We start from the raw sequence: 15,309 nt of genomic DNA, 5'->3' as shown, positions 1-15,309 counted from the left end.
TGAATGATTTCATATTATCATACAATCATAGATGGTTAGGGTTGAAAACAACCTTAAGATCATCTAGTTCCAACCCCCCTGCCATGGGCAGGGACACCTCACACTAAACTATGTCACTCAAGACTCTGTTCAACCTGGCCTTGGACACTGCCAGGGATAGAGCATTTACCACTTCTTCGGGAAACCCATTCCAGTGCCTCACCACCCTCACAGTAAAGAACTTCTTCCTTATATCTAATCTAAACTTCCCCTGGTTTAGTTTATACCCATTACCCAAGACTACGTTGGACAGAGCTTTGAGCAACCTGCTTTGCCTTTGACAGAGGGACTGGGACTAGGTGATCTTTAAGGTCCCTTCCAACCCAGACCCTTTTATGAACTCAACTGAGTCCTTCTGGTCACCACAGCAATTGTTAAATTGAGGGATTTCAATTTCTCACTTACTTTGCAAACCTATTGCTTCATTTCCTGTATTTTTAACATTCAAGTCAAATTAAATATTTTGCTTGATCTCCCATTTTAAATTCCAACATAAAACCACCTCAGACTCTGAATGAATTTGTATTTGCAACATATCCTTCAGAATACTGTCAAACCTAACAGCTTCCCAAAAATTCATTTTCCACAGTACATATTTAAAGAAACCTGGAGATACTGAACCAACTGATTGTCATACTAATCCAGTGTTGTCTCATTATTTCAGCCTGCCATAAAACTCAGAGGACATGACTAGGGTTTGGTGGGGTTTTTTTTCTTAGTAGAATGCTAATGTTAATAATACAACAGAGGTTTTATGGCTTACCATGGGACATCAAAATTAAAACTTAATACAGAAAAAACAAGTATTACTTTGATGTAGCTTTCTCTATATTAACTATTACATGTTTAAATAATTATTCCCTAACAAAATAAAAAAAACCCCACACCAGCCAAAATGCTAATTTGTCAGTAAAGCAGCATATAACCAAAAAAATGTAATTTGTGTTCCCTTTGGTTTTGTTTCCTTTAATCTGACATAATAGTAACACAGAGCATGTTTATTGTCTGACTGCATACAAAGAGAACGCTTCCACATAAAACATGAATTTTAAAAAATCCCCAACCAAAAATCAAAGCATGCACCAATAATTGGGCAGGACTCTGGTCTGCTGAACTGCTGTATTTTCAAAGACAAAGGCAGAGCTTTCATTACACAATCTAAACTGCCGCAGCATCCCACTAGGTCACCTTTGCTTGCTTAGCTTATTGAAGTTTTCCCAAAACACCTTTTTAACCAAGGACCTTTTCAATCAAGCTGCCAGCCTGCAGATCCAAAAATAGCTCAGTGCACAACTCAACTGCCAGCGTCACTGGAAATGCTATTTCTTTGAAGGCACAGTACCAAAAGATGCATGTTTCCAGCACAGGTACAGAATGATGCCTAATAACCAGTAAGATACATTTATTATTCTTATATTAAGAGCATCACAAAACAGATGTTCATCTTAATCCTTATGAATTGATTTTCTGCCACTCCCTACTACATTCATTTTAACAGTCCAACAGTATGAAGGCATTTTGCCAAGGCTGTCTGCTCTCTTTGTGTGACCTGCCACTTCCTTTTCTTTATGTTAACTGAGAACATGAAGTACATTAAATACATCTGTATTTAGGACTCATATCATCTCTATCCAAGGAAAGTGTTGATTGCCTGAACTTTACTGTAGAAATCTCACATTACTCGTCTCCTCCAAAAGGGGAGGTTTGGGCATATTTTTTTTTTTCTTTTTTTCATTTTTCTTGTTAGCAGCCCACATCATCTGTGCAATGCCAAAGGAGTTCACTCTCTGTCTTATCTGGTGTGTTCTTGTGTTTCTGAGATTTGACATTGACTTAACTATAAGAAAGACGGGTAGGCTAGAGTACTTTTGTAAATAATTTGCACTGTATCATGTACAATGAAACTCAAGTACACATCACCACACTACCGCATGGTTGAGGTTTTGTCACATAGCCTGTAAGAATTCTTCTCTTTGTAGGTGGTCAATTCTATTGGGTTTTATTCATAAAAGAAAAAAGAAAAATACATTAAGAGCTGGCACTATGGGTGTTTTTTTGTGCTGCTCAACTGCACAACTTACTTTCAGGGCCAAAATCTGCACTCCAGCATTAAATACACAAAATTTTGTGTGCTTCAAGGAGAATATACCATTTCCTGTATTCTTTATGTTAGGTTTTTCATTAGATAAGATCTCAGTGAATGTAAATGCCCACAAATTACTCAGCTAAGACCACTAATTTTTCCTTTGTGACTTAACTCAAACAAAATCCTTCAAAGGTGAAAACTTGGTGAGTGAAAACAATGTCTCAGACATATTCCTCTGATTTGTAGCATTCTGAATATGCTATCCATTCCATATGAAAGATCAGAAATACAGTAATTGAAGAAACTGCATTTTTTTAAAAAGTGGCCTCAAAACATTAAAAAATAAAACATTCCTAATTTTAAATGTTATTTATGCAAACTTCTTCATATGTTTAGCAAATGTAGTACATGCTGTATGAAAATGTCAAAAATAGTTTAAAAATAAACTATTTTTTCATACAATACTATACAACATCATAAATCATCATAAAAATTGCCTTGTTTTCTTTAGAAAGGATGTATCCCCATTTTACTTTGATGCACACTACAATCTGCTATATATTACATTCTATAATACATGGAATTAAGCAAAGTCTGGATTTTTTTTTCCAAGAAATAATTTTGGTATTTCAGCTTTACTTTTCCACCTGTACTGTACTAAAAAAAGACAAAACTTTATCATGCATGGAAAATATCCTAAGATATGACTGTTAAACAACATTTCTGTTTTCTTCAATACAACAAAACTTGTCAACATCTTTAACTAGAATGAATCTATTCTGGTGCTCTGAACCAAAAGTTTATTTTAAGTCAGTTTGACATTAAACCACATTTACATATGGTGCCACAGTACAGTAATGGAAGCAGTACAGCACTAAACTTCACGCTGCCAAAGCAAGAAAAATGTATCAATGGAAGGACTGTTCTGCACAAGCTCTACACTGCATCTGTCTTTTTGTATCCATTGTCAGACACTGTTAAAGATGAGATGCTGGACTTAAATCTATGTTTTGGCTAATTAAGTTAATAATTCTTATATTCTTAAATTTGTATGTCCGTCAGATATATTCCTCCCTTTGTTTTTCTCCAATGGACTAAGCTCCTAGACTGCTCTCCATCTCTTACAGGACATTTTAGTTGTATGATAGCGTATGCTATTTAGTTAAAAAGAAATCAGAATGCATCTTAAAGGAAATAAATTATTTTTTAGCAAGTTAAAGTTTCCTCAGGGGGATGTTCATTTTGTAGAAAAAGCTGTACTTCTGTGTCAAAAATAAATTTTTAATGCTAAAGTATTAGCATTAAAAATGCTCTTGCTAAACCAGCTCTTGTAACGAGGCTTGTCTGTTGTACTCAATATGTATTTTTTGGTATAAATAAGTAACAGATGTATTATGACAAAAGGTTGATCCAAGTATCTTCAAGTCAATAGAAGGATCCCCAAATTCCTCACTGTACTGGGTTTGTGTAGAAAGGTTTTGGTAGTAGGGGACTGGCTTCTCTGAGAAGCTGCCAGAAGCTTCCCCCTTACGCAGCACAGCCAATGCCAGGCAGCTCCAAGACAGACCTGATGCTGGCCAAGGCCAAGCAGTAAGTCAAGGAGTAATGGATACAAACTAAACCAGGGGAAGTTTAGATTAGATGCAAGGAAGAAGTTCTTTACTGTGAGGGTGGTGAGGCACTGGAATGGGTTGCCCAAAGAAGTGGTAAATGCACCATCCCTGCCAGCGTTCAAGGCCAGGTTGGACAGAGTCTTGGGTGACATTGGAACAAGATGATCTTAAGGTCCTTTCCAGCCATAACCTTTCTATCATTCTAAGCTAAACCTGAAAAGAAGGAAGGGGTGGGAAGAAGGTGTTTTTAAGATCTGGTTTTATTTCTCATTATCCTACTCTGATTTAATTGGTAATAAACTACATCGATTTCCCCAAGTTGAGTCTGTTTGTTTGTGAAGGTGAATGATGTCTCTCTGTCCTCATCCCGACCCATGAGCCTTTCATTATAATTTTTCTCCCCTGGCCAGCTAAGGAGAAGAGTGACAGAGCAGCCTTGGTGGGCACCTGGTGTCCAGCCACAGTCAACCCACCACAGTCACAGGAACATTCTCATTAAAATACAAAGGAGGAAAGGTGTAGTATTGAATTTAGATAGGATTCAAACACAAGCCTAAATATCTTACATAGTCAAAAGAAACAGAGAAGCTAAATTAAATGCTTATACTGCTGTAACACACACTATGTGAATGCTACCTTCTCCACATCCTTTTCATACAAGGTTTAAATCATCAACACCTTCAAACAAACATAAACCAGTGGTTGCTGCCTTTTACTTAGCCTGCAGAGGTATTTTCTCTGCACACAGTGGCTAGCTAGGGGACTTGCTCTAAGAATATGAAACAGACCATTTACCTGAAGACTGACACATGAAGTCACACTGGCCTAAAGTAATTTTCAAAGTCCACTATTAGTTTTGTAGAGGTAAAAGAGCTTCCTTGAACCAGGGCTACAATGAGATGATAACCATCTTTTTTATCCAGCTCTCAATGTAAAAATGAATTATATTTGGTGTGAATATAATGCCTTCACGCCTTTGGGTGAAGGAAATTATTAATGCTTGTAACATAGTAAAAGTTTATAAATTCAGCTGTTAATCTTAAAATTTTAAAGTTAGGTACTGCACAGGTTTTCTGCCACACTTGTGATTGTATCCTGTGGCTTACATTTTGAATTACCTGCTGAGCTATAACTATAAATAGTTATAAAAAGCTGTCTTTCAGAGGTAACAACAGGAAAATAAACAAACATAGCTCAAACAGTTTCTCAGCCAGAAGAGCTCTTCAACTTGCCCTATTCTAATCAATTCATGAGTGCTGTTCATAGATCATGCATGGATCAGATATCTACAAAAGGAAACATAACGAAGCCAAGATGTTGTTTACACCAACACTAGAAACAAAAGCAAGAGTCACGAACTAGCAGAGGAACTGGTTTAGTTTCCTATCCATACATTTTTCTAGTTACACAGTTCTTCAAGTGGTTTTTCTTGTGGACATTCTATCATTAATCAAATTAAAAATACTTCATTTCATTTTTTTTTTCTCAAAGGAAAATACAATAAATGTTATTTACTTGTACAAGTGCATATAAATATAATAAATGAACGATATGAAAGCTAAAATAGGAAACAAATATTGCTAATAAAGTCTTGTTTAGAATTAAAAAAGCTTTTAAATGGAATATCTATTTGTTTTATGAAAGGCTCTTCCTTCCCACTCCCATTGAATTTATCTATATACGACATTCACATCACAGGGCTTGAAACAAATGATGCAACCCCCTCAAGGAGTTTGAATGTGGATTGACCTCGCAATATTTCTATATCAAAAGTATCACTGATATATTCTGTACATTCAGTGCTTGACCAGCTGATATATCCTGTACTGTGAACTCAGTTCACTATGCAAAGCTAAAAGCTTTGTTGCTACATCCATACAATTGCTTTAACAAAACAACAGCCAGAAGCAAGCCACAGCAGTGAACAATTTGTGTTCAGTTTTTTACTTTTTAATCCATTTCTCTTTTAAAAATGAAAATCTTAATGAAGCAAAAAAGTGAATTCTAAGCGCAGAACTCCAAAAACACCCACAAAGAAAACTACAGTGACACAAGTTTTCAAATCCACAACCTGGGTGCCATAAGGTAGAAATTACACACATCATGGAGTACAGCATCATCTTGCATATGATTTTAATGTATCATAGTTTAATATGACAAACAGCTACTGACTGATTTATATATCATAATACTGAAAATGTCTCTGTCCACTTCTACATATAATGCTAAGTGCTACAGTGAAAATAAGTCAAAAAAGACAAACGCACTGGATTTCATTGCTCATTTCTAAATGCTCTATCAGTGAGAAAAATTAGTTGTTTAAAAAATAAAACTTAGCAGTAAGGCAAGTTCATGGAAGACTCCAACACCATCATGTCCTTTCAGGTTCTGTAATAATGAAAAAGCTGATAAACCACAATATGTCATAATGCAAATAAAACGCCCCTGTAGAATACATCAGTAACAAACTGCACATCCACAGGATCAGAAAACCAAAGACAAAAGCTGTAATGTGATCTTATTTGGCTTATGGGTTTGGGGATCCATGCTCTGAAGAATTCCTGTTGTTTGTCATTCTTGTCCATTGTCCTGTGTTCACAAAATGCAGCCCACATAATTACATAAAGTTCCTCACATAACCTTCAGACTGGAGACACCTTTAAAATAGGTCATATATCAGAGCATATGAAGACAGCCTTAGCACAACAAAAACTGGGAAATGCCACTGTCCTAGAATGAAGTAAGGAGGAAGTGCTCAAAATCTCTGTTCCATAACAGTGAGGCACTTGCTTCACCTCACTATGAATACTGAACTGGTTTCACAGCTGTTTAACCCACAAAGATGGCAGAACTTCTGTGTGACAAATAAGCAATTTTAATGTTTATAACATGTATTTTTTCTAAGAGTTTAAAAATCATTCTGCTCACCAGTGACTGAGCGTAAGCGCTATTGTAGGTAGATGTGGAAGAATATAAAAGGAAACGGTGTATTCTTCAGAAAAAAAACCTCCACACACCATTAATATTAATAAGTTAAAAATAATAGACACAGTCTGACCTCATGAATTACCCTGGAGATCTGATTAAGTGCAATCAGATTTGAAGCACTATGATGTCGGGAATAGTCTCTGACCTAAATGTTCTTCTCATCATGAAATGTCAGCAATAATGACCTAAAACAACTTCACCCTGAATTTGGCCTGCCTTTGATAAAATACCATGACTGATCCACAGATAATAGCAACTTATAAACGTATATGGTCTTCATGATTGAGCATGACATTTTTTCCTATACAAGTTCCAAAACTGTAAAAAAAGGCCATAAGGTCACAATCTGAGGAAGAAGCCTTTCAAAAGACAGGACTGCTGCAAAGCCAGCACTGCCAGCATGATCCACAGGGGCTCTCCCTGACAGGTCTGCTGGGGCAGTTTTAAAATGACCAGTTAAATGCCTGTGGAGATCCAGCTCCCTAATTATTGATTGACCTATGTATTTTTGGCATCAGTTATGCCCCCGAGAATCTGATTTGACAAGCAGTTAAAAGTCCGCCATTAAGTAACTTCTGAAATAGCCAAAACAAGCAGACCGACTTCCTAAGAAGATTAGTTTCTTCTGTTCATCAGAATATTTTGGGGACCATGTAAGAAAGGGAAAATAGACAACATTTTGACAGAATAGAGCCTTCCAACATTTTGTATGCCAAACAGCTAATACATATACACGTACAACAGCCCTAAATATTCTTATAACATATAAAATAACCCTCTGTACCATGACCATCACAAAGCAAAACCACTGATCAGGATACATTCATATGGAAAGGCTGGTTCTCAAGTAAAATGGTAGCCGCAGTTTAGATACCCACTCTCTGAAAGATGTGGTGGACATTTATAAATACACTGCTCATGCTCTTTCTAGCTCATCTTGATAAGTATCTTAAGGCTAGAAAACAGACTACAGGGGCTGCTTTGTGGCCATGGGAAAAATAATTCAATCTGTGAGATTCACCCATTTTCAAAAACATTCAACCACGTTTGCTTTTGCCATAGTTGTTTGTTTGCTCTCTTCATCACTCCTTCACTGAACCTCTCCAGAAACCAGAAGAACAAGGAGCCACATCATGAAGCAAAACACAGAAAAAGAGATTTACAAAGCTAGTCACTGAGTCAAGCAGGAAGGCAGCTGGACATTATGACTGAGCAGAATGGGGACTTATTCCAGCAGTGTTGGGAAAAAAGATTATGACAGAAAGAGAGAGATGAAATGAAAGGAAAAGCATCTTGAAGGGTCTTTTATTGCTCCTCAAGAGTAAGACCTAAACATTTCAGGAATTCAAATGTTATTACAAAAAAATAAAGTTTTTATTATTTCTTACAATTATGAATACATTTACGGCTGAAAATAGAGGATAAGTGGCATACTGCTTGTTCTGTGTTGTAATGACATGTACTATGTTTCCCATTCTCCTGTTTGTTTCAGTGAATGCAAAGGTTTTATGTTTAACCTAAATCCTCCAACTTCCTGTAGAATTATTTTCCATTAGGATTTAAGTTTCAATTGTATGACATGACTCCAAATTGAAAAAGTATCATCAAGGAAAAGACACATGATGTATATTCATAGCCTTTCTGAATCATAGACTCATACAATACCTGTGGATGTATCCACTGTGAAAAAAGAAGAAAATTCTCCTGGGACCAGTTCATACATGACAGCACCATATATTCCTGAATCTCTGTCTGTAGCAGCAACATTGATGATCTCTGTTCCTGGCTTCGTGTGACTGCTGATGCTCGTCACATAGACAGCTTGTTCAAAAACAGGATGATTATCATTAATATCTTCTATCTCAATGCGAACAAAAGCCTGGGCACTCAGCCCACCCTGTTGGATAAATCAGAAGAAATAAAACCAAAAACACAAGGTCAATTTTAAAAGCATACACAGTAAGATGATGCACATCTGTCTTCAGCCCATCATTAGGAACAGAACATGCTGCAATACTGAGCAATGAAAATGTCTGTTAAAACAACTTCTGGTATTTATAATACCCCAAAATACTACGTTAGGCAAGCTAAATGCTCAGAACAACTCCAATGGGCTGACACACTACACTAAATTCAAGTTCTTATATTGGCGAGGCCTGAACACAAAGTTATTTTTGTTAATACTAACGAGCAGCACATGTGTTAAAACCCTTACTAGTCTAACCTCACTTGTTTTTACTGTAGTAACCTACACATCACTTATTCTTTCACAGATAAAAGTCAGGGCTTTCTGCCCCAGAAACACATGCCCCTCAGGTGATTGTTGTGCTCCAGTAAAGTGGGAATAACTTCTATCTTTGAGTTTTTCTGATTTAAAAGCATGCGCATCATGAAGGCAAAAGAATGACGGCATTCTTTCCTTTCAGCTGCTGGTTAGGAACACAGAGTGCAGAACAGTCAAAAGCTGATCTGTCAGGCTCCTGCCTGCAAGAGCTAGCCTCAATTTACCACCCTGGCAGGTTCAAGCAGTACTGCTCATGTAATGTGTGTGTCTATACATATATGTTTAATGTGTGTGTCTATACATATATGTTTATTTGCTTATACATAAGTGTGTGCATATGTATTTCTCTATATATGCATATGTGCTTGTCTATATACCCACATCCATTTTGTGTACACAGAGACAAAACAAATACCAAATTCGACTAAAGCACATAGCTGAAACCAGTTTCTTAATGTAAAATTCATAACTGATTCCATAAAATTATTTCCAGCACATTTGTGATTTTACAGGGAAAGAGATCTTACCACACTTTCTAGGGGGCCTGGCTCAACCTCTCTGCTCTTGTTTCTTTTCCCTACAAAAAGAGCTGGGAAAACAGTGAAGCCTTGGTCACAGCTTTAGCACCGTACTTTTTCCCAATCCCAGCCCAGCCACTGAGTTGCTCTTCACACAGTTGAAGCTCCTCCTAGATATGCCCACCAAGAATACCCTAAAATACCACCTGGACAGCCACAGGGTAATACTTACCTTTGCTCTGCAGTGGAACCAGAGAAACAAGGAGCAACTGCAAGTTGGCTTATCAAACTATGCTACAGCAAAATCACAATTTCCCATGGCAAAGCACTGAAACAGGAATTTACTTGTCAGAGGCACTACCTCGTACTCCCTGTGGACTCCCTCCATCAGTTTCAAGGGTCTGATATTTCCAAGGTTATTTTACAACTGTAACTACCAACATTTTTAGAAGAAATCTGCTCTGTTGTGGCATAGCTAATGTAGTGGGGCACTGACTTGTACAATGGAGGCACAAAACTGCACACGTGTAGCCTGAATGTGCTGTATGCAGTACATTAAGATACAGATGAAGAAAGAATCCTGTGTTCTTCAAAGTCACACTGAGCATGCTGTACTCATGCCAATTAGTCACTTACAGAAACCACTGACACAGATCGGATGTTGGTGTCTACACATAAGTTATGCTGAGCTCGCCCAAACTTAATTTTGCAGTCACAGGAGTTATGATATGAGAAAAATAACTAGGCTGCATATTTCTTCAATCTAATTGTTCATACCAATTATTTTCAAACCTGACCTTCAGGAAACTACCCAATGATTCAGATGGATGCTGCTTCTTTAGACTTGCTCTATAAACATGACAATCTTCCCCAAAACTATTTTTGAGGATTTTGTTATTATGTCCACAGGTTCAGACTTACTCTGGGGTTAAAAATACTATCAGCATTCTCTTCCACATTTCCATAGGGATTTTTGCTTTGTTCTGTTTTGGTTTTTTTATCCCACGTTGTAATATTGTATCTGCTGTGTGGTAGTGACATGCCCATGAAGGCTCAAGTATGTGGAAAATTAAGATGATCCTATGTATTACATGTCTGTGCTTCAACGGCAAGCTAGGAGATCAGGCCCAGGTCCTCCTGGCATGCTTGGGTTTTCTCAGGAAGAAAATAAGGCATGCTTTCAGAGCTCACACTGCTGCAGAGGCACCCAGCAGCCAGGACACATGCCTGGGGACCAGGACTACCTTCAGTCTCGAAACTACTGAAACAGCCATAAAATCCTGAACCCTGTGCTGATACGGAGATGTGCAGACATAGCAGGCTCATGGCCAAAACATCAACTCCACTTCATTGTAAGTCCGTTACCCAATACCATGATTTCCACATGAAGGAAATCCCTGCACAGGAGCTAAGGGGTGGGAGTGGGGGAGTGCTTTGTTAACTGTCAGAGGATGCTCTGTGGCTCCACAGAATCTTTAAGGGAACAGGGGAAAAGAAGAAGTGAGGTCAAAAGTAAAAAGCATCTAAAAAGATGGTTGGAACAGCATGAAACCTATCTGCAAGAACTCATGATAATTTGTGTTAAACTGCTTCTTCCAAGTTTCATTACGCTACACAGGCACCAAAAAACAAACCAACCCAACTCCACCTACCATTCACCAGCCAAATTGTATTTATCCTATAGAATTATAGAACAGCTAGGGTTGAAAAGGACCTTAAGATCAAGTTCCAACCCTGTTGCCATGGGCAGGGACACCTCACACTAAGCCATGTCACCCAAGGCCTCGTACAGCCTGGTCTTAAACACCACCAGGAATGAAGCATTCACAACTTCCCTGGGCAACCCATTCCAGTGCCTCACCACCCTAACAGGAAAGAGCTTCCTCCTTATATTCAATCTAAACTTCCCCTGTTTAAGTTTTAACCCATTACCCCTTGTCCTATCACTACAGTCCCTAAAGAAGAGTACCTCCTCAGCATCCCTATGGGCCCCCTTCAGATACTGGAAGGCTGCTATGAGGTCTCCACGCAGCCTTCTCTTCTGCAGGCTGAACAGCCCCAACTTTCTCAGCCTATCTTCATATGGGAGGTGCTCCAGTTCCCTGATCATCCTTGTGGCCCTCCTCTGGACTTGTTCCAAAAGTTCCATGTCCTTTTGATGTTGAGGACACCAGAACTGCACACAATACTCGAAGTGAGGTCTCATGAGAGCAGAGTAAACGGGCAGGATCACCTCCTTCGACCTGCTGGTCACACTCCTTTTGATGCAGCCCAGGATACAGTTGGCTTTCTGGGTTGCGAGCGCACACTGAAGCCGGCTCATGCTCATTTTCTCATCGACCAGCACCCCCAAGTCCTTCTCCGCGGGGCTGCTCTGAATCTCTTCTCTGCCCAGCCTGTAGCTGTGCCTGGGATTGCTCCGACCCAGGTGTAGGACCTTGAACTTGGCATGGTTAAACTTCATGAGGTTGGCATCAGCCCACATTACAAGCATGTCAAGGTCCCTCTGGATGGCACTCCTTCCCTCCAGCGTATCAACCGAACCACACAGCTTGGTGTCATCGGCAAACTTGCTGAGGGCGCGCTCAATCCCACTGTCCAGGTCAGCGACAAAGGTGTTGAACAAGACCAGTCCCAACACCAATCCCTGAGGGACCTATGAGTTATGTAAAGACTGCAAAGTCTTCAGAAATTGATTAATTCTAAGTATACAGGGGAATCAAATCTCTCAGAAGACTGACCGAGTTTTATTATGGAGACAAAACATTCTTTCCTGAAGCAGCAGTGTATTCTCTCACATGAGTCAAATACAATATTAAGATGGGAAGAACTCCCTGACTGTGCTCTGCAGTTTTTGGAACTTCTTACCCTACTGATGAAAACAGTTGGTACATTGACACATGTACTGTGTTATGTACAGAGGTGTTTGTAGCTGTCATTGGTCCATAACTGGTAGAAGCTCTCATAGGCTTAGGTCATCTAATTTTGCCCAGCCTCTGAAGAAAACCTGTGTGGGCCAGCTCCCAGAGGCAAGGTGGGACTCTCCTGAACACCCCTCACTGTTCACCAGCATCAAGATTGTGCAACTCAGATTTTGGCTTCGAAGGCCAGACAAGTGTTGTCTGTAAGCAGGTAGTATAGTATACATGCTGCTTGACAGAATATATATTAGCATTATTCCAATGAAATTTCTCTAGATTATGGCAGATTAGCAGATGCAGTCTACTGTTTATTTGGTTGAAGGAAAAAGAGAGGTAATGGTCATCATAAAAAATGCAAATGAATAAACAAGATGATCGAATTATGCACAATACAAAGCAATAAAACTTGCTGCCATCTAGCAGCAAAAATGTGTGTTGTTAAAAAAAAAGTTTACCTCACTAAGAGAGAAATACATAAAACAAGCATAAAAGGAAGCATGAATTTACATATGTCATAGTTTGGAGACCCCCCAAGAAAATAGGGAAGAACATACAATGGAGTGTCCATTTCAGTCATGTTGTGAAGGCAAACAAAAGAAGTCAAACAGGGGAATTAGAACACACAAGGCCTAATTTTCACATATTGAAGAACAAAATAAGTACTGATTTTGTCCTCTGTAATGCTTTCAAAATGTGCAAACACTTTTACTGCAATCCCTGGTTTTCCATATTTTCTTTTCACGGGTCTTTATTTCACAGTACATCTGATCTAAGCCTCTCTCAACTGCGTGTGGAGGTTCCCCAAGCAAAGTACCTTCTTCTGACTGCTTTTTTCCAGAGAAAGAGAAAAAAAATTACAACTTTAACATCTTCACAAGAAATTTTTGGCTGACTGTAAATTCAAAAACTCCCCAGATGCCAACTGAAACTCCTTCCGATCTGTCACAAGTGCACAAGGGTGCAGTCTGAATGTTGGGTGTCCCAGGCTGAGGTGGCATGTGGATCACCAAAGGGTTACCCTCACTACTGGAACAGCTCTCAGTCTGCCACAGTTCAGAGACCCAAGGAGAAGGCTAGATGCAGAAGCTGTGGAATTCAGTGCAAAAACCCTTCTATAAACTTAGTCACATAATTTATTTTCATATAAAAGCATTTCAAGGAGCAACACCAAATATGCATGTGAAGTAAGTGACTTTGGGACCAAAACTGGTGCTGCCAACTGAAAAGGCTAATGCTAACATTATCATCAGTTGTGTCCCACTTAATCAATGAGGGTGCTCCCACAAGCTCTCAGTGGGATGTTTATTTAACACCAGTTTAGCAGAATCTTGCCTCTCCATGGGCTCTTGTGTGCAATTTTAGTTCTCTCATTACACTTTCTACACAATGCATAAAAGACATGACCGACAAGTTCCAAAACCATGTAATGGAGTAGGCATGAACAGATGGAGGAAACTGATAGTTTTGCTGTAAGAGAAACTGAGCACCAACTGGAAAACACCTCCTTTTCCTCCCCATTTCTGATGACTTTGTTATTTTGTTTCCTTTCCATCTCTCCCCCCTGCTTTGTCAACAGTGACCCTTCAACTCTTCTTCTGCCTTTTCCATACGTATTTCTCCCCTGATCATAGAATCTACTCTGAACCCCTCACCTAACTTCTTTAATCCATCAAAATCAGCAGTGGAATGCCAGGATGTAAAATGTCTTACTAAAATACCTACTAAAGATGGAAAGTGGCTCTACAAAAATTCAGACATACTGAAAATTTTGGAAAGCTAATACTGAATTTAGGTGTTTTGGTATTTAAGTGTCAGATAAGCAAATTTTTAGAAAGAAATCAATGGGATCTATAAAGTGCTGACTTCCAATAAAAGATCAAGTCCTGCTTGTCACAGACAAGGCAATTGAAAATTGAACCCCTCTTCCTATTATTGAGCTTCTGAAAACACAAGGTCTCTAAATGAAGATAAATGACAGATCAGTTTATAAAATAAATAGCCTACAGTATTTAATGCATATAGGATTTAATACGCATTGGCTGTTTTCCTTTAATTTTTGACATAAGATTTATCTCTAGAGCAATAATTTAACTGAAAAGTGCATCAAGCTGTCTTCATGTGAACCTCTTTTCTTTCACATTTTCAAAATAATTTTCTGTCCCAGGCCAGATATCTTAGAAACTTGTCAGAATGTGACTGCTGTTGTCCAGCTCTCACACAGCCTTTACTAATAAGACTAATCTGGATATTCCAGATACATGTATCTATTCTTTATGCTAATATAGCTTCAAAACAAGCGAATGAGAGAAAAATGAAGGGATCAAGTATAGCAGAATACGTAATTTGCTGCTGCCATACACTGTAATGCTGTTTTACTCTTCAAGGCTTAGGTACCTGTACTCAGGTTTATGTTTCAAACTTTTGCCTAGAAAGGAATTTTGAAGACAAAAATCACAAATTAGAGAAATTCCAAAATGGTCACATAGACTTACTTCTACTGTAAAGATTACAGACAGGTCTGTACCATGAATACCTACGTCCAAGCATCAGATCTTGTAAAGCGGGAAAACTCAAACATGCCATTGCAGGTAGGCTGCGCTCAGCCACAGGAGCAGCAATGGCACCAGCTAGCTAGAAAGGACAAGGAATTTATCCGGAAAAATCACTGCCAGCAACGCAGCTCTAGGACAAGACACTGGTTTATTACTGCTGCAGTCATCTTGAAAGCAGAGGGCAGAGACTACCTGGAGCCTACCAATCCTGAGAAGAGGAGAAAAATCCACACATCCTAGAAATGGTTTTCAATAACTTGCTTAGGAGCAAATGTGGATTTCACAGCCAATTTTCTCAATTTGGATTG

General features: G+C 38.7%; 1 protein-coding gene across 1 annotated transcript in view; it reads right to left on the bottom strand.

Annotated features, from left to right (window-relative positions):
• The window catches only part of DCHS2 (dachsous cadherin-related 2), a 66,682-nt gene that overhangs the window by 50,963 nt on the left and 410 nt on the right, over positions 1-15,309 (bottom strand). The window contains exon 2 of the mRNA XM_061373798.1: positions 8,392-8,623. Coding sequence (XP_061229782.1) covers positions 8,392-8,623 — 232 coding nt within the window. The remainder of the gene's footprint in view (positions 1-8,391; positions 8,624-15,309) is intronic.

The sequence above is a fragment of the Neopsephotus bourkii genome, unplaced genomic scaffold, assembly GCF_033783945.1.
Source record: "Neopsephotus bourkii isolate Nb327-2 ecotype Australia unplaced genomic scaffold, CSIRO-AGI_Nbou_v1 NB_168, whole genome shotgun sequence".
In the NCBI taxonomy this organism is placed as follows: domain Eukaryota; kingdom Metazoa; phylum Chordata; class Aves; order Psittaciformes; family Psittacidae; genus Neopsephotus; species Neopsephotus bourkii.
This window is presented reverse-complemented; position numbering and strand designations above follow the sequence as displayed.